Source organism: Camarhynchus parvulus, chromosome 7 (genome assembly GCF_901933205.1).
Source record: "Camarhynchus parvulus chromosome 7, STF_HiC, whole genome shotgun sequence".
NCBI lineage: Eukaryota > Metazoa > Chordata > Aves > Passeriformes > Thraupidae > Camarhynchus > Camarhynchus parvulus.
In genome coordinates, this window is record NC_044577.1 from 17,445,915 (window position 1) to 17,469,994 (window position 24,080).

At 38.0% G+C, this 24,080-nt stretch overlaps 1 protein-coding gene across 5 annotated transcripts in view; it reads right to left on the reverse strand.

The window, feature by feature from the left end:
• The window catches only part of RAPGEF4 (Rap guanine nucleotide exchange factor 4), a 140,881-nt gene that overhangs the window by 29,035 nt on the left and 87,766 nt on the right, over nt 1-24,080 (reverse strand). For all 5 annotated transcript variants that reach the window (XM_030952653.1, XM_030952652.1, XM_030952655.1 and 2 more), the window contains 10 exons: nt 23,847-23,968; nt 22,222-22,405; nt 17,348-17,432; nt 13,873-13,933; nt 13,056-13,132; nt 11,805-11,951; nt 10,422-10,537; nt 7,246-7,334; nt 4,956-5,034; nt 422-572 (listed from right to left, as the gene is read on the reverse strand). In XM_030952653.1, the coding sequence (XP_030808513.1) occupies nt 422-572; nt 4,956-5,034; nt 7,246-7,334; nt 10,422-10,537; nt 11,805-11,951; nt 13,056-13,132; nt 13,873-13,933; nt 17,348-17,432; nt 22,222-22,405; nt 23,847-23,968 (1,111 nt within the window). The remainder of the gene's footprint in view (nt 1-421; nt 573-4,955; nt 5,035-7,245; nt 7,335-10,421; nt 10,538-11,804; nt 11,952-13,055; nt 13,133-13,872; nt 13,934-17,347; nt 17,433-22,221; nt 22,406-23,846; nt 23,969-24,080) is intronic.

Sequence of the window (24,080 nt, forward strand, 5' to 3'; positions counted from 1 at the left end):
ACAAAGAATTTACAAGGGTTCTGAAGACAAAGATCTTAAGTTCCAACAGCTGCAGTACAGCTTTCACTCAAATGAAGAGGACTTTTGGTTCTGTAGACTGGCAGCCCTCCAGCTCCTTCCTGGCACACCTCAGGCAGGCATAAACAGCCCTCCAGTTCAGTCTGTAGGGTCCCTGAACCATTCAGAAGAAAATACTAGAAAAAGCAAATTCAGCTACTGCTATAACACAAACTACCCATACAATGCTTTGAAAGGGATCTGCAACACTATTTTCAGAGTTCCAGAGGCTGGCAATGGTTCAAACACTGTTGTGGTGCCTTTACTGTCTGCAGCCAAACCTGACAAAACATCATAAACTGAAATAAACTTTGCACTTTGAAATTATCTCTTCCACTTCAGTGATACAATGATTCCTTTATACCTCCAAAAAGGCCATTGCTGCTTCATCTTCTTGCAGTAAATCTCCATATAAAGCAGCCCACTGCAGAACCAGTCGAATGACTCGCCGTTTATTGTTGAGGGCATAATCCATCTTCTCCTGCTCTGTACCCTGAGAAGGCTGGGCATGATAGGTGCCCCAGTGTCAAGGAAAACATTCAGTGATTGAAAATATCAAACCCAGTATGAATTCACGAGCAACTGACTTCCAACAAACCACTTTCAGGGTGCTCAAACATAACTTTCCAATACACACTTCTAAATTCTGACATTCACCAGCATAACAATTTGCAAATTTTTCACATTCATAGTAAAAAGTAAAATGAAAGTGAATTTTCTGAAGAGCACAGGAAGGATCACAGTTTCACCACGGAGATGATTGCTCTAGGAGAACAGAAGATAAATGACACTTGGAACAACAAAGAGGATTAACTATGGAGACTGAAGAAGGATATTTCTCCTTGTTCCTCTTTGGAAACAGTTGAAGAAAAAGAAAAATGTCACTTTGTGTTCATTAACAATTCCAATTTTCCATTTGTTAGGAAGACTACCAGAATGAACCACCAGTGCTATTCCTTTTGTTTTTATAAGTTATTGTAACTCAAAATGAACCTCAGTCCCATTAAGGGAGGGGGACTTTGACATTTACAGCCTAAACTGACTATAGAAACACAGGGCAAAATAATATATTTTGTAGTAGCCTCATTGTCATGAGGAAGTCAGACATTTCCACTATGTCAAATAAAGTGCATTTCGAACACAATACTTTGTGAAAGTTATTTTGTGATGAACAAGAAGAAAAAATGGGAAGCACTTCAATGACCTTTTTAAAGACAAAGTGTCAACATTACAAAACTAAACAAATAGCTAAAAGGCCAAAAGTAACATTTATTGAAAGGAAAAAAAAACAAGAAAAAAAGTAAAGGCACAATGGGTAATAAATTGAGATAATTTGAGCCTTTAACCTATGTGAAAATGAAGTATCTCCAGAAGAAACAGGATTTGACAATTTGTGTGTCTAACTCTTGCTGGAAAAAGGTTAACAATATATATTTCAACTGTTCAAATAAACTGAGAGCTGAGTGGAACGTAAGGACCGAATGAGTCCAGTTACATCTTCAACTTTGCTTCCCAGTTACCAGAATTCTGATTCTGGACTGCCATGAGTAATACTATTCCCAATTACATAGTATCATGTAACATTAAAATGCTGACACTCTCCCTCACAGCTGTGTCCAGCATCCTTGCATGCTTTCAAGATGCACTTTCAGTTGCTGTACCAAAATATTTTAAAATACTAATTAGAAAATAAAAATATTAATGAGGAATACAAATTATATAAGGTATTTATTCTAAGTTTCTAATTTAGAAAAAAAATCTGTAACAATACTATTAATAAAATGCAATGGGGAAAAGTATCTATTAAATCATGCTTTGAAATGATCCTGCGGCCCAAAGCCCCTGGGGTGCTCATTTGACTGACAAACTTTCAGAAATCTGCATTTTAATTTCATTTGGAAAGGTTTAAAATTAACAGAGAACTAAACATGACAGTACAATTAAGGCAGAAAGGCAGAAGGTCATAAGAAGTAAATAATTCATTCTAAGTTATGTGCTCCAATATCTTGGGGAGCAAGTTTAATATTCTACCGAGTCATTTTTCTCATGCCATATTTACCTTTCAAACACTATAATTATTTAATGTATTTTTACTTTCTTATTAACTGACTCACCACAGGCACCGGTAATTTTTCTGTATTTTTACTGCTCATTTACATTGATTTCTCTTTTATGAACATTATCACAGGGAAATTCAAAGAAGGGTTCTCACATTTTTATGCAATCTTCAGGATGCAGCTTCACTACAGACTGCAATCACAAATAAACTGTGATGTCTACTTGCAACAAGTGTCAGATAATTGCAAAATATTTATCAACACCAATATGGTTAGAGCTCAATATATATATATATTTCTAATTTTCCCTAGCATATGCTAAGAAATTGAAGCAATTCTGAAGGCTGTTCTTCCCTGTATAGGAAAACCCAGCTATAGCAGGAATTGTGCAGGATCATTGCTACAACAGAATGCAAACTTTTTTGATGGCACGATGGTAAAGGAGAAACGTGCTGAAGAACTATCATCTACAGAGACAAAAAGAGGAGTTTATTATTTGCAAGTATTTAGACAATGGTCCTTTAAAGGTGCACCCCTGCACACATGCTTACACGCTGGCACTAACCCAAGGTCACTTTTGGAGTTGCTGCTCAATTTCAGGTTTTCTTTCAGGCCTTGTCCTGCCTCCCTCTGACAAGCTGTAGCTCCGAGAGTTTGTCCATTTTTATTCTGTGAAGAAGAGGGAAAAAGGGGCCTTGGTCCAACACACAGGACTTATATCCTGATCCAGGACAGGGGAGCATGCTTTGCTTCCCTATAAACAGAAGTGATTATTTTTCATATTGCAGGATCTATTCTTTAATGACTGAAAAAGACTTGGTGTGCCAAAGGATAGCACAGAATAAGCATGGAATCCACAGCAAGCAATAATGTTACTTGGAAAAAATGGTGCATCTGTCCATTTCTTTCAGAATTAAAATAACTTACAAATGACTGCTGTAAAAGAAGTGAAAACCCAAATAATTTATACTCTGTACTATGCTTGAAAGCACTTCAGTGGTCTAGTTCTACTCATACTTGCATGTTACCAGCTAAAATAGTATCCTAAGTGGGTGTAAGAAAATAGACTTGTTTTGATTCAAAATTGGGAGTTGAAGTAAAAAGTTGCCGACTGAATCAACTTTTCTTCTTTTTCTGTTTTAATCTCCTCATTGAGCATAACTAATCTCTCCTTAGTCTCACAGCACTGGCGAACACTTTTGTAGCATGATTTTGCTCCAAAAAGATGAGCTTTGTTAGGAACCTTTCAACTCTAACAATAAATTTCAATGGTACAATCAACAAAGCACAGTTAGCATTCCATATTCAGAATGAACCAAATAAATAACAATTCAGCTCCAGGAAAGCTAACACTAAAGCAGTAGGATACCAGTTACTTCCAGCCCCTCTCTGAAAAGAATTAACATGATGCTTGCCATGACCCACTGAAGACCATGGTCTTAGCATCCTCTCCAGAACAGATTTCATCATAAGTGAGTATTTATCCTTAAGTGTGATTATCCTTAACTTTGATTACCAGAAAAGCTTCTCCCCTGTAAAGAATGAGGTACATTTTGATTATGGGTCTGATTTTCCCCGTTGTTGGATAGAGGTATTTAATTATAACTGAGGATAGAGAAGCCTGAATCTCAAATGGACTGACTAAATAATATGAGCTAAGTGAATCAGGACAAAAAACCCCAAACATTAAAAGTGCTGCCCTTTCTTCCCCTCTCAATGCTGTCAGCAACAGCGTTTCATAATACTTTTGATATCCAAAACAATGTGATTTTGGAAATGTGTTTGTTTCAGGTGTGCGAACAATCTTCTACAGACCAGTTTCATGGGTCCAAAGGTTTTCAAAACAATTACTCTTCTCGCTAGGAGTAACACAAATGGATTCTCAAGCTTGCCAGACAAGAACACAATGCTCTATTTTGTGGTTTTAGGAGGTGAGCTTTCCCAGATGTCACTCGCCCCACTGAGCTTGAAGGAAAGCACTTTCACACCATTGCAATTCAAAACAAATAAATAGGGAGCTGAAGTTATTATACCCCTGTCAAAATTCTATAAAACAGAAAACATTATATGTTTATTTAATGTTCCCAGTCACTTGATAGCTTCAAGTCACTGTGCACAAGGAAAACTCTCTATGTCCAATAGCTCCTCAAACTAAACAATCTGCCAGTAATTGACAGATGGACATTTCACAGACTCCAGTGAAACATGCACAGAGGATGAGAATCATCCCCAGCTCTCAATGCTCTCCACTATTAAGATTTCAGCTCCTAGTATCCACATCCAATTGAAGTTTCTTACAGTTTGTTTGCATATGCTATAGACTATTATTACAGATTATTACTACTTTTTCATAACAATTATGACAGTGCCTAGGAACTACTTACCTACTGGTCTACAAGTTCAGGCAGCCTCTTGCTAGAGGCAGTTCACAGCTGGCAATCTGTACAGTGGACCACTGAAATCACTAAGCCATAACTATCCCAGTTAAAATGTAGATGCTGTAGTTCAGCAAAACCCAAAAAAGACAGGAAAGATACAGGAAGAGTAACCCAAAGTTTTATGTAATTTCACTTGTTTGGTGGAGGGACAGTAAATTTATTTCCCTCGGAACAGTAATCAGCACAGGAAATAGAGAGTTTTCATGGTCTGTACTGTATCTCATCATGGGTCATAACGATCCATTTCAGAGTTGTTGGGCTATGGACAGCTGCTAGTCACTGATAATCTACTCACAAGGCACAGCCTCCATTGGACATGATGTACTTCTTGAGAGAGGAAAGCTTCACTTTTGTCACTGATAGGTGTAATGGCTAAAGCAACGTTTCTCTTAAAAAAGGATATTGTGCCATCAAGGCTGGGCAGAGCTGACTATTTGGCATAAAAACACAGTGCATCATAATAAAATCATTTAAAACAGAATCTGTGAAAAAAAGAGAAAGAAAATAGTCAATTAAACCTCTGCAAACAGCTAGGAGATTGTCAAGGATGAGACTTCTTTCACCTGAACAATCTTATTAGCCCTCTGCATATGATAAAGTGGTCTTTTTTGCACTTTCTTTGTAGGCATTAGATACAAAAAAGGGTAAGGAACAAATATGAGCTAAAATATTAACCTTTTAGTTTTGTCTGCATGAATTTTATTGCATTAATTTTATTGTTAACAGGTATTTGCCCTGGGTCAAAGGGAAATCTGGCACAGCAAAAAGCCCCACATCTGTGCTGAAGTGAAATATTTGGATATACTTCTCTACAAGTGTGGAGTTCCATGCAAGGAAGAATTTGGCCTTTCACACCTGGGTACCTAAAAAGAGCTGTAACATTTGGCTTTAGGAGTTACAATACCAGGCAGCGCACTTAGCATATCCCACACAGGAAAAGGCAAATAATTTCATTCTTTGCTGATTTCCTAGCACTGAGTAGAATGCCTAAAAGAGGTAAATGGACAGTAAAATTTCTGGGTTTATTTTGATTCAAAGGTATCATAGCTGCTACATTTACAATAAAATGTATATGAACAATACGACTGACATTTTCCCTGGCAAAACCCAGCACGCCATTTTTTCTGCTAAAATGACCTGTGGTAGTGGTGGTGTAAATCCCAGTTTGCCTTATCTTTGTATTTGTTACAACAAGAAGGATTTATAAAGCCTGGCTGCAGAGGCCAGAATGAGTTTGGCAGGCTTATATGGAATCACTGAGAAACAGTGAACACAATACCCCAGGGTATTATTTCTACAGTGCAACTTCTGAGATAACAGAAACATTTACAAACATTGTAAGGAATGGCAGAAGAAATATGAAGACAACTGTGCAATATAATACTATATCATTACTTCCACTTCCTATATGAAAGTATCTCTCAGTTGACAAAACTCACCTCTGGAAGGGCAGCACTTTTTCAGTGTAATACCCAGAGCAAATTGGTTTTTAAATACTCTTAAATTGAAGGAATGCATAAACAAAAAATTCAGTTTTCCAGCATTCTGTGATCCTATATCCTAAAACTAACTTTATGAATTCTGACACATTATATTGTATTGGGATATAGGTACAATCTTGTCACTAGATGTTTTGACAAAAAGTTTTAAAATATTTTAAAAATAATTTGTTTTGAAAAATATATAATGCGTGCATACTGTGGATGGCAAACTTGTGATTATATGGCTGCAAGCCTGAAGAAGAATACTGTGCTTGAAATTCTAGTAGACAGTTATCTATGAAAAGGATCCCTTTTATTTCTGTCTTTAAAGTAGTGAAAACATACACTTTAAAAGGATTTCTGTAATTTTTCACTAATTCCACCATTTATGGACCACTATACAAGTTTCTCCAATACTATGAGGTCAATAACAGAGCAACTGGATTTAAGAACACTTTTGAATATATACTTAGCAGACATTTATAGTGCAAAAAGAACTTGCAAAAACAATGCTAGGTAGTTTAATATGTGTCTATGCATTACTTTATGAGAATTATGAGGATTTTTTGTGTCTGATTCTTCAAAAATTAAAGTACTTATTAAAATGTAAGTCTGCAAATAACTATATGCCTAGATGTAAATTCTCTGTTCTCTTTACACTAATGAAAAGCAGCCCACTAAGCGCAGATGCAGCAATCTGCATTCTTGGGACTCTGCCCATGCTGTGCCAGGTTCTCCTCTGAGTAACAATTCTTTTTTCCCTGCATATGGGAAAATATCACAAACACAAAATTTAAATTGTGATATTTTAAATGTGATGTGAAGATTTGAGAATATTTATACTAACACAATGTAATGTCTGGAGGTATCAAGCTATTTCACAGTGACCTCCAGAACAAGGGGTACCATTACTAATGGAGTGCTCTGTCCAGCCTTATGGCTGTGCCTAATTAAAGTCATAAGTGCTGGTCTGGCACCTTGGAAGATTTTGCTGTTCTATTATGACCTTAAAGTACAAACACAATAGAGCAGGTTTAGAAAAGTGGATTGCTATTTTTAATTCTGGATTTCCTTAATTCTCTTGGGGTTGTTTCAGAGCAGCAGATAGTTCTTCTGGGAAAAACCACCACTACAGGGGCTTTTCAAAGCAATGTGCCCACAGCAAACTCATCCTATAGGGTAATAGTAAAACAGATTCTGCCATGCAGGTACCTGTTGCTTCATTTAAAGTTGCTTCAAGGCGCATAGTTTCTAGAAAGTGCTCTAAAATTTTCTCTGGGGTTCCTGACATCACAATATACCTGAGGGAGGGAAAGGAGCAGTTAGCATCTCATAGCCAAAAGAGCTTATCAAGAAATAATTGTGTACCAGCAAGAAGATCAGGACTGCTGTGCTGCTGTGTGCCAAACACCTGCTCTGACCAGATCTCTGTGTGCTTAGGGCAAAACCCCTCACAATCTTTGCTGGCTTCCCCCCATAAACCTTAACAGTAACATTCTCCACCCTGCCCAGGGATGAGAGACAGCCCCCTCCCCACACAAGTACTTCAGTATAACACCACCACAATCACACCACAGTCAGCAGAGCTGCAATGGTCCAAACTCAGAGAAGTACAAGCAAAAATGCTCCTCCACTGAGAATAAATATCTCAGTAACAACAGTAACTTGCAGTCATAAAAAGGTCTTAACTATGGTCTTAACTATTTCAGACTCACTATGAGCCTGAAATGAGAACTAGTGTGTATCGGTGTCAGAGCAAGGAAACAATTTCCTTCAGCATCCCCAGGTTGGTCTGGGAAGGTGGAGGCAGATAATGAAATAGCACACTGTATCCTCAAATTTGTGCAATGCCTTGCACAGCTGAAGTGTTTCAAGTTGACAAGCTGAGAATTGTACCATTTCCTGGAATTAGTTTAGTGAGGTGAGAGAACTAGTGCAACAGCCAGGTTTTTCTGCTTTATGCAAAAACACTGGCAAGATTTTAAGTACCCACAGAATATCATATGGTATTGGAAAACTTGTCCTGTCATCTTTTTTTTCTCTTTTCTCATGGATCAGATTTCTTTATATTTCCCTTCATTCTTTCAATCTTTTCTCTTTTTTTCCTTTTTTTTTTTTTTTTTTTTTTTGAATTCAACTGATAAAGTATGAAACTTAAAAAAAAATAAAAAAAAAAAAAAAGAAAGAAAAAAACCCTGAGAAGTGAAGATACTCTGCTCCTGCTGAGAAATAAGTGGTGGAGCTGAGCTCCTGGGAGCTGCTCCTCACTTTGAGCACTGACCGTCACAGTTCTTTTACCTGCCAACCTCTTTGGAAGAACTGTATTGATGTCCCAAGAACACAAACACTTGTTAAGCCAGTGCACATTCTCACAGAGATACTAACCAACTATCTAAGTGAGTGAAGCAGAGGAATCACAGGTTGCTGTACTCTGAATATGAAAGTGAAAATGAAGAGTGAAGTGACTTGCAGGGCTGCTGAATTCAGTCTGCATGAGTGTGATCACCCATAAAGAGTTAGATCTTGGCAGTGATAACTTCAGAGCCAGTCCTCCCAAGCGAAACTGGCACTGAGGGAAAACACAGCTCAGGGAGCTGGGTAGGAGCTCTGTCTCCTCTGTAGAGAAGGCAGTGGAATCCAAACTGTAACCAAAAGGATCTGCTCCCAAAATGAAGATTCTCCCAAGGCCAAGATGAGAAAATTAGTTCTCTCCTGAGAAGAGGTGCCTGATAAGCTCCTCTTTTGGGCAGTCATTTTCAGAAGTACTGAACACTCAACTAATACATTCCAGTAACGCATTCTGGAAATCAAGAAACTTTGGTAATTTTGGTTTTGTCTCTCAAACATAAATGTAGCCACTTACTCTATTTCCTAAGGAAAGAAACATTGTCCTCAGACCCAGTGAACTCACTTTGAAGACTTTAAAAATAAAGACACTGCCAACACAGTGTAAACAAAGTAATCCAACTGGTGAAAAGAAGACAGCGAACCTTCAGGGTAATTTCCTCTTCTGTGTAACTTATGTCTATTGGTCATAGTTATCAGCAAAAGCTCCCTTGCTGGCACAATTATAGTATCCAAAACCTGACCAAAGGAGTAAAATATTTACAGAAATGAAATTCTGAGCTTTACCTGAAAATATTCCTGGTATGTAAGGCCTAACTTAACCATTTACCATAAATATCTCTGGCTATTTTTATCAAATTTTGGAAAAGAAAATGCTAAATAATACAAGTAACACTGGTGCAAAGAGTTTGCAAGGAAGGCAGTGCTTCAAAATGTTCAAATGGAACTTTCACTTTTGGAAGCATGAAAAATGTGTCAGACACAAGAAAATGGATTTAAACGTAGAACCAAGTTGCTGTGCATTGCAGTTGCTGATGCAAGTCCACTGGCTATGGTCAAGTTCCCCTCATCTGGGCAAAGAAAGACTTCTGTAAGGGTACATGGTTACCTGGTAGCATAGATTGTTTTTATAGTTGTTTTCATAGATCAAATGAAAAATAAAATAGAAGTTTCTGAAAAATGTGAAATGTGCATATAAAATGCAAGGAATGGCTTATGCAACCTTCACAGATCTTTATAAATCTTTGCATTCAGTCATGAAGTTAAAATAAGTATATGAAATCCCAGATGAGATAAAAACTGTACCCAAAGTATTGCACAATAAATTGGCTCTTTTTTGAGAGAAAGTGAGGTTCAGGGTAAAGGATTCAAAACTTGTTGAAATTGTTTGAATGCTTCTGAAGAAAATTGTGTATCCATTTGCAAATAACACATTTACAAAGCCTTTAGGGGTTTTAGCAAGGTTCAGAATGATAATAGCCTCACTCTACTCTTATCACAGTAGTATCCAAACAGAATTGTACTTTTTCCCTTTCAGTAAGAAAGGAAAATATAGTTAATATCGTTATTACAGTGCTAAACTGTTCTATAAGATAAGCTCTGCAACTTTCATTGCATGAGATCTTTGTACTGTATATAAATTGTGCATAGCAAACTCTTCTTAGCATCTAGAGCTCAAAATACAAAATAAAGATACCTGTACTTAACAATAAAACAATGTATTTTCCTCCCATCTTTTACGTAGTAACTCAGATTAATAGGGTTTCATCAATCTCCATGCTTAGTCTATTTGGAAGCTGTTTCTTGAGGGAAGTATTTACACTGAGATCTTCAGGGAATTATTGCGCAAAGACATAGACCTGGTGTGCTGCTAGAAATGGATATATTATTGAGTATGGGGCATGTGCTGATGACTAAAAAAAGAAAACCTTTATATACACTGCAGCCTTCCACCGAAAGGGAATATGCTATTGTTTGGATAATAGCACCATTTGAAAAGGTTAATAATTGTCTGACATTTGCACTACTGAATGAAAACATACTTGTGCTGCGGCTGTGAATTTCCTTGATTAGAAATTCTGTTTCCTGCTGGGATCTTCTCCAACACCAAGACATCTTGGTCATGTTCTTTGAGTCTTACTGTATTTGCTTCCACATCCTGCAAGACAAGTTATTTTTAATAAATGTGACTGCACTTGATTTGCCTGATTAGTTACTCTAACTGCATGACTTTCAAACACAAAATACTTGTGTTGGTTCTTTCCCTCTGCATTTATCTGTCTTTATTCTGTTTTTCTCACAGGCAGAATCAAGAAGGAAGCACTGGCACTGAGGCGAGAAACAGAGAATTGTGGGAGAGACTAGAGCAAGAACTATATTTAAAATCTCCATTTTATGGAGATGTCAAATTAAAAAAAAAGTTTGCTGGAAAACAGTCTCTCCATAACTTGCCATATATAATGTAATCTCCATCCCTACTTATAGGCAAACACTATTTTCTACAATCTGACTTTTCTCTAAAATAAAATAATAAAAAAGAAAATAGCATTTGAGAATAGGAAGTCTTAGCTCAGTAAACTGTTCATTTTCTACTACCAACTCAGAGTAGAAAAAGAAAAAAGTAGAATGCGCATTCAAAAAACACAGGTAAAAATTAGTACGACCATGGACTTGGATCTTCTTTGAATTATAGACCAAAGCTCAATAAGTTGCAAGTCTCCATAGCTAACCCAGCTTTAGTCCCAAAGGGATCCTCATTCCCTTTTTTACAGTAACCACAAGTAATTTTTCTAGTGGAGTACCCTTTCTGGACCCGTTTTGTTGCTGCAATACTGGGCATATACAGGTTCAAATACAGGACGATGCTAGTTTTGACTTCCTCTACTATGAATGACCACAAAATAGCCTGAATTACAGAACTGCAGTTGGACTTTGGAACACATTTACCCCAAAATGAATAACTGTCAAATTAGTCTGAGAATATCTTTCTAGAATTCTCTGATAAAGACATCTATAACTTAGGCCATTTGCCACTTGATTCAGGCTTGAAACTCTTGAATTTAATGTACCTGACACTGACCAATGTGGGAGAAGGGGTGATGTTGTTTTTTTCAATATTTGGACAGAATATCACTAAGAAATCCTGAGCAGCATGAGGAAAAGCTGAGCAGGGCAAATGCTAGATTATAAAATGTGAGACACAAAAGATTCCATTTGGTCGTATTTTCATGTCTGAGCTGGGAGCTGAGAGAGGAAAGGTGATGAACATATTCTTTATGTGACCTTTTAGACTGTCTCATCTCGGTTCCACGATTAGGCATACTACAAATAAGGTTATTAATATGAATATATTCATAGAAATGACAGCCTCTAGAAGAATTTGCAAGTTCTGATCTCACACTGAGGGCTGCCCTTCCCACTCTTACCCTAAGGATCCTGTTGAAGTCCTCCTTATCTACTCTCAAGAAGTGGCAGTTGTCTTCCCGCAGAACAATGGATGCTGCTCTGGGAGCATCATTCACAAGTGCTAACTTGCCAAAATCATCTCCTTCATGTAGAGTACATACCACACCCTGCACAGAGCAAAACATTTACATGCAGAAACCCATCATTACTCCGGATTCTATTGAAAGTCCTTGTACAAACACTGGACTTCACAATCAAACACCAAAATAAATCTATTTGGCAGGAAATCAACAGCCAAAATAATGACTAGGAAACAATACTTGATAGCTGGTTATTACTATTACTAAAGAGAGGCAAGAACAGAAAAGAATCAGCTTGTTCTCTGAAACTGCATTCAGCTTGAAGGACTCTTCTCAGCCTGCTGAAGACAAAGTTGTCGACTATTTTGTTATTCATTTATAGGGGCCCTAAAAAATAAAATCAAGTTTGCAGAATTAACATAGAACAACACATCTCCAGCTGTTGCACATCAGCAGCACTCTGTTCCCTCCAATTCACAGTAACAGAGGATCTGGCCCACCCAGTGATGTAAAAAACACGGCTAAATATGTGTTACTTAGGAACAGACTTATCACTAGGGCCCATGTGCTAGATTTTGGTGAAATGCTTTGTTTTCAAATGGAGGATTCTCAGTCACTGAATGAGAAATCAATGAGGAGTAGGGTTTAAGACTCAAGGGATTCCTGTGTACCAATATCTTTTTTGCTTTGAAAAATCTCTCTCATAAACAGGAAATTTAATAAAGATACTTTTTGGTCTATGGCTTAACTAAAATGAATAGCTGGCATAAATTTGGAAGAGCTTCAACCAACCTGAGAACGACCAGTCACAAAGCAGTACTTTTGTCAGACATGCATGAGAACAGTTAGTCATCCAAATGCACGACAACATGGTGGTAAAGGGATGGGGCAAAACCCCCATGAGAGAGAAGTCTGGCAATCCACCAAATTCCAGCAAATTACTTTGTCCTAAAGATACTGATGTAACTCTGATGGATTATAGTCAGAAACAGAGTAATATATCCCAAAATTATAGAGCAATCTACTAGAAGTATAATCAGTGAAACCACTGGATCATTTCTTAATAAAATTACAATCTATTTGTTTTGTCAAACAAAGCAATTTCACTCTAAATTAAACTGTATTCCTTCAAAGCTTACTCTTACAATTTCAATAATAACAATCATACAAAATAGCTTCTGAAAAAAATACCTTGCCATAAATGACTACGTTTACTGATCCCTTTAGGATAATGTACCAAGAAGTACCTTCTTCTCCCTGATTAAATACTACAAGAGAGAAAAGATTTTATGGTTAGAATATAGTTATTCAACATATAAATGGGCCAGATTCTTCACCCAATAAAATTCAAGGTAACTCTACAGTCATATAAATGTCTACCGTATAAAAGGGCATACTATGATTTTAAAAGCAACTGCCTTCAGAATTTAGAAAAACAATTCATACCCACATAGTTATGTTATGTTATTACACCGATGTGAAAGTTGCTTTTCTTTTCTATGACAGCTCCAACAACTACTTTATCGATATGTCAGGTTATCAATTACTATTAGCACACAGGTTGGATCCCGCTAGTAGCACCATGTTCTAACCCAGTTCTCTAGTGAGTGTGAATTTAATATTCATTTGCTAAAATGTCTCAGTATTAACATGTCTGAGTAATCTACCATTTAAAATCCTTTATTTTGTGCAGGAAGATTTTTTTAAATACAGGATTATATTAAAATACATTTTAAATAGAGATTGGTCAAACCAAAAATTCTATGTAAAAACACACCCAAATTGTAAGTGATACATACACTCAGCCAAGGATACAGAATTAATTTTGGTATTGTCCCCACATTTGGAAACAGACTAAGCTAATACTTATTACCCTAGGTTTTAAACATGAAGTGACAATCAAGTTTGAAGAATGCATCCAAGCTTTGCTCTTGTCATTTAAACATTAGGAATTTAAATATTCATAGCACAGGTGAGAAAGAGATCTGACAGGATTTCATTTACTTACAGACTGTTCCTGCTTTGGGATGTGACTCAAAAATGAGGACACCTGCTAATTCCCGTTTTACCTTAAAATAGAAAGAGAAATTATAGTTATTATATGTATCTCATTCCTCCTGGTGATGAGGTCACATAACATAGCCCCGTTGTACTTCCCTTCCCTCTACATCATTGATCAGTTGTTGGTCTGCTTCACTTGATCTCCTAATTCCTATTGATTGGCTCTACAGAGCTACAATTCCTGGCTCCAAATGGCTCAGACAAGGGCATCTTTAAGATATGGGTCTCCACATCTTTCTTTGTACACACACATGTGAAATGACCATCAATGATTAACAAGACAGGAAGTTTCAAATGGTAGTAGTTAATCTGTTACAGAAGATAGCTAGAGATTGTTAATTACTGCATGGAAATATTCCTGTTCTCTCCTGAGGAATCTGGTTCAGACTGACGTAAGTCTGTGCTTCTGCTGTGTCAAGCTGTGAGGCACAGCCATCTGGACTTGCTGAGTTCCCTTTCCGCCTGACAGCTCCCCAGGCAAAGCATCCAGCTCAGTACCTCTTCCAGGAACAGGACACTGCCCTTGGTGTCAGCACGCTCCTTGCTGGAGTTGTTCTGCCATTGGTGTGATCAGCTCTGGCTGACTGGGCACTTGTCTTTAGTGAAACACTGCTTACAACTGCTTTTTGTCACTGTAAACACTGTGTTCTGCCACAAAATAGCAGTAGCACTAGGAATCTTGTATGATCCCACGTTCTTCTGTGTTTTATGTTTCCCTTCATACAACCACAAGTCTCCAAGAACTTAGAGGCCAATTTCCAAGCAGCAGGATTCACTTATTTGGAGAATGCCAGCTGGTGACAAGCCATTTTTCACAGGTACTACCATGTAAATTAATCATGCTAAATACAGATCAAAAGCTGGCCTCAACATCTATTTACTAGTAGTATTTTCACACGACTGTCTCATTTGCTTAAATGAAAAAAAAAAAATATAGCCAAGAAGAAAGACTTGGAAAGGAACTCTCAAATTCTGGACACAATCCAAATGAGAATCTGATGGCTGCATCTCCTAAGATGGGTGGAAAAATTAAGGCACTGATGTACTTAAAGGCATCCACCCAGCCTTGGTGCTCAGGAACCAAGTAGAAACATATCACATCAGCCACGTCTCCTAGAACTTTTTCCTGACAATCAGGGGAAAGCACTCCCTTTTTGAAGCCTGGAGAAAAAGAGCAATAAATAGAGGTTTCTTAAAGTACACTGACCAGTGAACACACTCAGAAGCCTGTGATTTCTGTAACACTTAGCTCACCAAACTCCTTTATAACTTCTGCTGAAAGGCAATGATACTTTCATAAGGCCAGGAAATACAACCCCATTAGCACTGTTCTGCACAAAGCAGAGAGCACTTCTATCCATTTATGTCCTCAGATGTCTTCAGTTGATTCAGTCATTGGCCTTTGCTGTGAATGAATCCACTTGATGAAGCCCAAGGTTTGACTTGTTTTTAACACCGTGTTATATAATTGTTCTTCATTTGTACATTAACTTCACAGGCCTCTAGCAGGAATTAGTTCACCACCACGAGACTTGAGCTTTATCCATTTTACTTTCTACTGCTTGTGGCATATCAAGAAAACTTATTACTTTAGGAATTATGCCTTACTTAAAATAAATTAAACATTCAATTTCCTTTCAAGTTGATTGGTATTAATCTTCTGGTTCATAGAAGCAATGCTATCTGTTGTTCCTCTGAAGATTTCCTCTAAGCCAGTCTTAGTTTCTGTCTTCTTCTTTAGTTCATGATGCACGTAATAAGCTGGCATTTCCATATTCTTACTAAAAACATAGAATCATCTGCACTTCAAAATGCCAAGTATTTTTTGCAGTTTGTATCACTTTCCATACTTGTTCCATATGGTATTTGCTGTGGTATTTGACCTCAAGTCTGATTTTCTTCTGGTTATGTCCACAGTATCGAGAATTTTCTCCACTCCATCTCAATACCTGTTTATCCTGGGTAGTTTCTTTTGTTCAACTTTTAAAGGGTCATTTCTGGATCTTACAGTAGTCTTTCTTTATCTACTCTTTTCTCTACATTCCAAGGATTTCTAAGGCTTTTGGATGTTGAGCAATACATCTAGTGCAGGTACCCTGGTTTGCAAGCTGCAGTTTGTCTGCAGACTGAGCTCTGTGTGGGAGCCCAGAGAGACAAGAGGCCATGGACTGCCAGCCATCTTCATAGCAAACAGCACAAGTGGCTCCAGCCAGGTGAATGCACACTGGGAGACAGAGAAGGAGCACAGCACACAGGAAGACGAGAGAGACTTGTGAATGCTTGGATGGTGAGGTGATAAAAGCCCAGGAGGTTCTTTATTGGGGGTCCCTCCTCAGAGGCACCAGCTTGAGCTGTTCCTGTGTTACAGCACTGTGAATAAATTGCTTCATGGAGCAAGACATACAAGGCTCTGCTATAGGAAACCTGGGGTGGAAGCAGTGAGGAAACCTGGTCTGTCTATCTGAGTGGGGGATGTGCAGGAGTTCAGCAGGAGCTGCCAGGTCACTGGAGCTGCCCCCTGTGAAGGGGCTCCAGCCCCAGCAGTGACAGTCTCTGGTGCTGGAAGTGTGACTGCCAGAGTCTCACAAATGGTCAAACTGGGAAGTTTCCTTAACACCAATGTAATTCAGATACCAACTCTGACTGCCTACTTTTCTTAAAAAACAAAGTTCAGGTTTTTATATGCTTGCATGGAGTACTATCTTTCTGTAATGCAGCTTCATAATTAGCTGCATCTGTCCAAGCTAACTGAGAACGACTGAAAAAACCAAGAGATTCTGACGAAAGTATTGTCAAATACGGATCTACTTTCTGACTGGTTTCCTTTTTCTGAAAGCATCCACATCTTATTGCTACCAAGCAAAGTGCTATTTAGCTTGTTTCAGTTGTCTGCACAGTGAGACTTTAAACAGATGCATTTTCCTGTCCATTCCATTTATCCTTGGTTCTCTGAGCTGTTCTTGACCACTTCAGTATTGCACAATACTGAAGTGGTCTGATGAGCTTTCTTTCACTCAACGACCAAACTCCAACCAGCAAGCACTGCACAGCGCACCTTTCTCCACAGTATAATTTCTCCTCCTAACTGGTTCAAGCCAAGACTCCTTACAGAAATCAATTCTGCAAAATTCAGTAGTACCAGTACCTTCATTTACACAAGGACAGGGACCCAGACAGCAGCACCTGTGCCAAGTGAGGGGCTGTGCAGAAATACTTGAAGAGAATTCTATCTGATATCAAATAGACAACCTACACCTGCACAGTGCTTGGGTGATTCTCAAAGATGGAATAAATTCTTTGCATGGAAAGTATAAATGAAAATGGTTACAGGCTCTCCAAGTTTAATAAAGTCAGAAGTAAAACCAGAAGTAAAAATTGAGCCTCCCTTTAGGTGATGAATTATAATTTTTAAAATTACTTACTGTGGTAGAAAGGTGAGATAAGGCCTTAATGTGGAGAAGTTCTTCATATATAAATTCTAAGTCATCCACAGTTCTCTGGCCAGGGCTACGGAGAGAATATAAAAGGGAAAACTAAATGCAATAAATGCCCAAAATAAATACATCACAGAAAGACAAAACAACACGAAATGCTGCTGAACTGTCTAGTGAAGTCTACATCCTCACTAAACAGGGACTGAATGATGTTTCTGGCTGAAGGACTGAAACACACAAAGGATGGAAGCTCTGTGAATGCTACCCGAATGACACTGAGCAGCAGCCATGGCAACCACCTTAGAGAGATCCTGATTAGGCAGCTTCTCTGATTAAATCAAGTGTTCTATATATGTATAAAATGGTCACAGAAATCAGAAATGTTAGTTGTAGCAAACACAGTTGTAGTGGTTTGTAAAGGAGTGTGTGAACTTCTGCTGAGCAAATTGGGGATGCAGTAGTGCATCTTGGAGAACAGCTAACGACTGCTCTACAGTTAATGCTGAGTGCTGCTGTTTAGCCACAACGGCAAATAAGAACCACTCAGTAGTTTCAGCTTCTCTCACTGAAAAATACAAGAAGCTTGTGCTAGAGAAGAATTATTCCTTCATCAATGCGCTGATGAAGGAATAATTCTTCTCTAGCACAAGGAGTAGTAAGGAGGCTGGCACTGTGGCTGAAATAATTGCATTTCTGTAATCTACCCAAAATTTTCTGATTGCTAAAGAAGGACACAAATACTGTGGGGACTGCAGTGTGTCAGAGATGCTTTGGAGGATCTAATAAACAGCACACAGGAAGAGTTGTGGGAGCTTGACAGTAACTCCCAATCTTTTTCTCACTCACAAGATTCTCTTCAGTTACAATATCTAATACAATATTATTTTCTAAAAGAACAATTTCTCCTGTCATATAATTTCGGACAGCACGTTGGAGTGACATATGGACACAAAGGAAGAAAAATTCCTTTAAAGCATTATTTCAAGCTATTTTTGTAGGACTGAGTCCTTCCAAATAATATGGTTTAGATTTGTGAAAAGCAGATTACAAGGAATTCATTAAATGGGCCAAGAACAAAAGAGCAACAAAGACATAAGGGAGAGGATGGAAATGGGATACAAGAGAGGAAATGGGATACAAGAAGTCCAGTCTGGGGGCAGGAGTTCCAAATAAGAAGGTTTACATCCTCCACCATTACAACAAGCACAGTTCTAAACCCTGCTGTCTGCAATGTGTGGTGTCAAAAGAATTAACAGCACAATTGCATCTTTGGACAGCCCTAAAAGAAAAACTACAATGATAGAAGTTTTCCTTCTAAAATGTCAGTATTACAGGAGACTAGCACCTAGAGGATCAGGAAAGCCATATGAAGAAATGCTGTGCTCTATAGATTTTCTGCCTAGTCACCTCCTGATTCAACAGTCTGTCTACATCTCGTGTGAGACACAGGGAGTACCCAGCTGTGTTACTCTGGAATTATATTGCATCTTTTTACAAAAGTAGCTGGATGGAGACTTCATTTGGATGAAAGAAGAACTGAAGAAGTCACAGAAAATATAAGGAGAACTGACATCACTGCTAAGCAAGCTTTATTTTTCTTCTGTTCCTCACTATAACAATGACATGCATTTATTATTACCCAGATTAAAGACAAATTTAGACTACAAATAATTTTGGATTAAATTACTCTTTTCTCATACAGAATCAAACTATTAAGGGAAAACCAGAAATTGGTTTGGTACTGCTATGCCCTCTAGTGACTCAAAATACTCCACTGTTTCTGAATCTGGCTTGACATTACAAGGCTGACGCTCCTAGTGATTTATGCAGGGCAGCTTAATTAAGTACAGCATAAAACTAAGCCAGTACTAACTAGCAAACAAAAAGTGAGGATTTTAATAAATAATAGGGAAGTAGCAACTTTAATTTTATTACATGCTTGCAAAACGAGTATGGAAAATATAGTGTAACAAGTTAAGAACTTTCTACATTAAATCAAAAGATAAAAGGATGATGTCTTACTATATGAGATCTCTATCATAAAGACAAAAGGACACACTCTTCCTTTAGCATGTCCATTTGCTTCCTATGTTAGCACACTGGAAGGACTGACAATCTGTAGCAGATATCTGTACCTAGTCTTTACTTCTGTTCCTGCAGATGTCACGTGGAGAGATATTAGGCATCACTGTGTCTTTAAAGCCTGTGTGGTGACCCACTGATGTTGATTTGTAGGATCCTGCTGTGTAAAGACCTAGTTTCTGCAGGGGACACATTCTAACAGCAATAGCTGGTTATAGAGCGGATAATAAATGGAATTGGTAGGGAACGAGGGTACACATTAATGGACAGAACTCAGGTGATATTAAGTGATCAATAAAACTGTTCAGTGCTTGGAGAATTTACCAAGGTCAGAGACATCAAGCTTCTCTGTGACTAGGATGTTGACAATAACACAGTACTTTACCATTGATAAACCATGTATGTCAAAGCAGTATCATTGATTATTTTTATTGTACAGCTAACCAGAAAATTCTCAGATAATAAGAACAAGGGAAAAGATCAGAGACCCCATAACATTGTGATTAAGTGTCAAATGCTCTCTATGAAGAAAAAGATGTGCTAAGTGAAGCCACTAAGAGCATATAACACAGATTTATTATTTCAGTCACACTGCTAACTTACTTTAGGCTAGGGCATTAAAAAAAAGAATGTAATCCATAACATTATCTGAGCTAAATACTATTGTCAGATGAATACAACTCTTCCTTTAAAGACTCCTATTATTATTGTGTTTAGCTTTGTATTATAGCATCCTATTAAATTAGGGTTTACCATCAGGACATATTTTCATACTGAAGGGGGGAAACACTTAAGGAGGAGCTGTATTAATTCTACAGTAATTTTTACAGGGACTTTAGCAAGGTCTGCACCTGTACTACAGCCATTATAAGGAGCAGAGAGCTGTGTTTGCTACTTCACAAAAAGCTATTTTCACATTCAGTATATGTGTTTCCAAAGGGAAAAAAAAAACCACAATAGCAACAAGAGCCTGCCAAAAATTTCCCTGAGCTCTATTCTGTTTTTTAAACTAAAGAACATTCTTTCACAGTTTGACAGTTAAAATGCTGCAGTTAATGTAATAAACAGAGAATTTTTTAAGTTGGCTGTCAAAACAAGTGACACTTTTTGTTAGAGATTTTCAGATTTTGAACAATAGAAAGTACCTTTCAAAGCAACAGCTTCATTATACAATCAAATTCTCAAAGTAATCTTCTCATCAAAGAATATTGTCTTATTTCTTTCAGGGTAATTATCTGAGTTCTGCAACCTCTCTGGAAATGGTTACTGTTATAAAATGCAGCTGTGTTGGTTTGAAAATTGTGGGTCCTGCTCAGGTCAGCTAGAGTCAGCATCTCTGAAGCCTTGACAATTCCTTTGAACTTTTGGCAGCTGTAACAGTGTCTAGTCAAAACTAGCAGGACTATGAGGATTCATGGAGATTTTGACAGCTTTGCTACAGCTCAGTCCAGGGAGGATTTTCAACTAACAAAATCATTAAGTATGTAAACGGAATACTAGAACAGCAGTTCATATGGTCCCTGGCAGTACAAGGTTACTTCAGTGAGCAAAGGGCTGCAAAAATAAGCACTTTCAGGGATAGGGAAAGATGTTGGATGAATATCAGCCTTGAGAAAACCTTTCTCCTCACTATATTCCATGAAAAATCTCCTATTAGTATTCATTCAGGTGATGCTGTGCAAGTGACAATACAGAGAGAAGAGCAGTACTTTCCACAGTATCCTTCCAGCCTTTCAGCCCTCTGTAAGCAGTCCAGATGATAATCAATATTTATCCTGCTAGTGTAAACTTACACTCACTGTTCTGGAAGTCATGAAAGAAAGCAAATGTAGTGGGTAGCCAAAACCCATGATAACCAAAAGGGAAATGCTCCTAGAGATGACCTGCTCAGCTGGCCTGAGGCACAGGACAGAGTGCAGAGAAGCAGGGTCCCAGCACACATAGCATTGCTCAGTCTCCAATGACTGGTGTCTGCTCAGAGGTGCAAAAGCTCACTTTTGCTCCTCAGTGGAAAGGGCACAGGACATGTCTGCGAGGGTACAAGATCTCAATTCCATTACTCCCTAAGGGTGTATGGAAACACCTTGCTCTCAGTCTGGCTTGTCCATGTATTTTGTGTGACAGGGAGCAAGTGCTCCTTTAGTTGTGCTGACTAGATCTCTAATAAGGAGAAGAAATAAAATGTATACTTCAAACCTATTGCTGCATGACAGGGTTTCCTGTTTTTATAAGCACAAGTGTTTGATGGCACTTTTTGAAATTCAATGCTTTTAGGAAGTTTTTGGAAAAGTGTTGTTGAAATGAGCTTGTGATCTAAAGAGGAATGGAGTCTGGAAAGGATACAGATGGAAACAGAACAGGAACAAGCACTTGGGTTAGGTGATGCAAAAATCTTTTACTATGAAAAATGTTCTCCCACTGTAAGCAGTGCCCACTCCTCTCCTATAGCAAAGACAAACTTTGCCAATGGCCTCAAGGTAGCAGGATCCAGCCCTGTGTACTTGCCTGTCTTGAATAGCTCCTTACAAGAAAATCTTCAGTGAAGGTGAGTTTAAGTTATTCCTTATTCTCAGTGCGTTTAATTAGCAGTAAAATATGTCTGCCATGGCCACTAAACCCTACCTGCTTAATGCTTGCCTTCAAGGGAGGGTCAAACAGAGTTTATACTGGCTTTGAAGTCACTATAAAGCTGTGTGAAAAAAAGGCTGATAATCAGTGTAGTAATGTAATCTTCCATGTCACAAGGAAGACCCATGATATTAACTCATTATTCTGCTTACGGTTTCCTGAGAATCATCCTCATATGAGCATCTGGCCCAATCTGAGAGAGAAGCAGCATAGTATCCTGTAACTCCTCATCACACTCCTTTTTCTCCTCCTCAGTTGGCAAAGGGGCATCCTCATGCTCATCATCCAAAAATCGATAAAATAAGTATTTGTCCTGAAAGTGGTGTTCCTGGTCCACTGTAAACAACATAACACATCAAATACTGAATGCTCCACAATGAAACAAACCTTGTAGAAATCTGTGTAGTTATCATGTTTGTTACAGATAGATTATTTAAGAAGGGAAAGAAAGCTACAGAAAAACTCTAAGAGCATGAAACTATTTCTCATGTATGTAGCTTGAAGGGTTCACTTTTAAATTGTGTACTACAAATACTATCCAAAAGGCTTCCATATAAGTATGTTGTGGGTGTGTATAAATAGATGCATACACATGTATATGTTTTTTTAATTAGTTCTGTTTTCTTATTGTTTGAAATTATTTCATTTAATCAAACAAATGACACTGGGGAAAATGGTTATACTATGAATTTCTAAAAGGTATTCTCTAGCACAAATACTTTGCTCTACATATTTAGACAGGCTGAAAAAAGGTAGGAAAAGCAACTAAACTCCTTGTCATGTAGCAGAAATGTGTATCATCAAGGTATAATCCCAGGGGCAAGTGCATTGACCTGTGCCTGGGGGACTAACTTAATGGATGAACTGCCAAGAGAAGACCTCTAAAGTAACATTATGATATTGCAAACCCCTCGTCTTCCAAGTAAGTCAGAGTGATGTGTTGAGTTGGATATTGTGATGCAGCTTGCACTAGCATGCCCTGGAGAGTTCAAGGGAATATATGGCAGGAATTCAAGTTAGAGCCCTTAGGGTAAGGGAGCAGTGGAAACAATCTGCCTTCCCCGTATGGAATTTTCTCCCTGGGATATAGGAAGCACAAAAGATGATAAATGCAAGTTTACTGTAATAGAGCTGCTCTTCTACATTTAATAAAAATGTATATGCAAAGCTTCAAATATCAACATTGCTTTAGAAACCTGCCCTTTTTGAGGGCTGTAATATCCTGTTACCAACTAAATCCTGCCAAATGGAAACTGAAAGTCAATGTAAAATGCAATCAGAAAGCTAATATAAAATCACAGATTTCTGCACTGGAATATCTGGTGTGCTGAATTTGAGAACCCCTCCAAAACCAATGGAAATCATTCCAAAATTACGAATCTGAGCAAACACAAACACTCACATTCACTTCTGAATACTGCAAATCTTTGATGAAGGTTAGTTTTATGTATGGTAATACATCCCTTGATTTTGGCCTGAGTGCTACCTAGTTCTAACAATATAAGCACAAGCCAGTGTATTCCTAAGTATAATTAGAGCTATAATTATCAATTGTTCATTTATGATGCAATATGGTCGTAAGTTAAAAAAGTATACTGGCAGCAAGATTCAAATAATACTGCCTGTGTGTTGCACTTGTACTTATGAATGAACAGGCTTCTCTGTGGCATTTATTTTAGGCTCATGATCCCCTTCTTTTTCATGAAAAAGAATACAGAGGTGTTATTGTCACACACTGCCCATATTTTAGTCAAGATAGCGATTTTCTTTGTCTTACCATGGTTAAGAACACCTTCTTCCAGCAGTACTTGCCACATGCCAACAGCCTGGGTTCGTAAATGGACACAAGGACTTTGTTGCATCATCCAGTCAACTAGCTCTGTCCCCACACAGCATTGCCTGAAGGACAGATAGACAGGAATGAAAGGGAAGCCTGCCAAGAGAGAGACTGCACACAGTGACTGCCAACAACAGTGATATCCTAAACTCTGTATAGACTTAGTTAAATCTC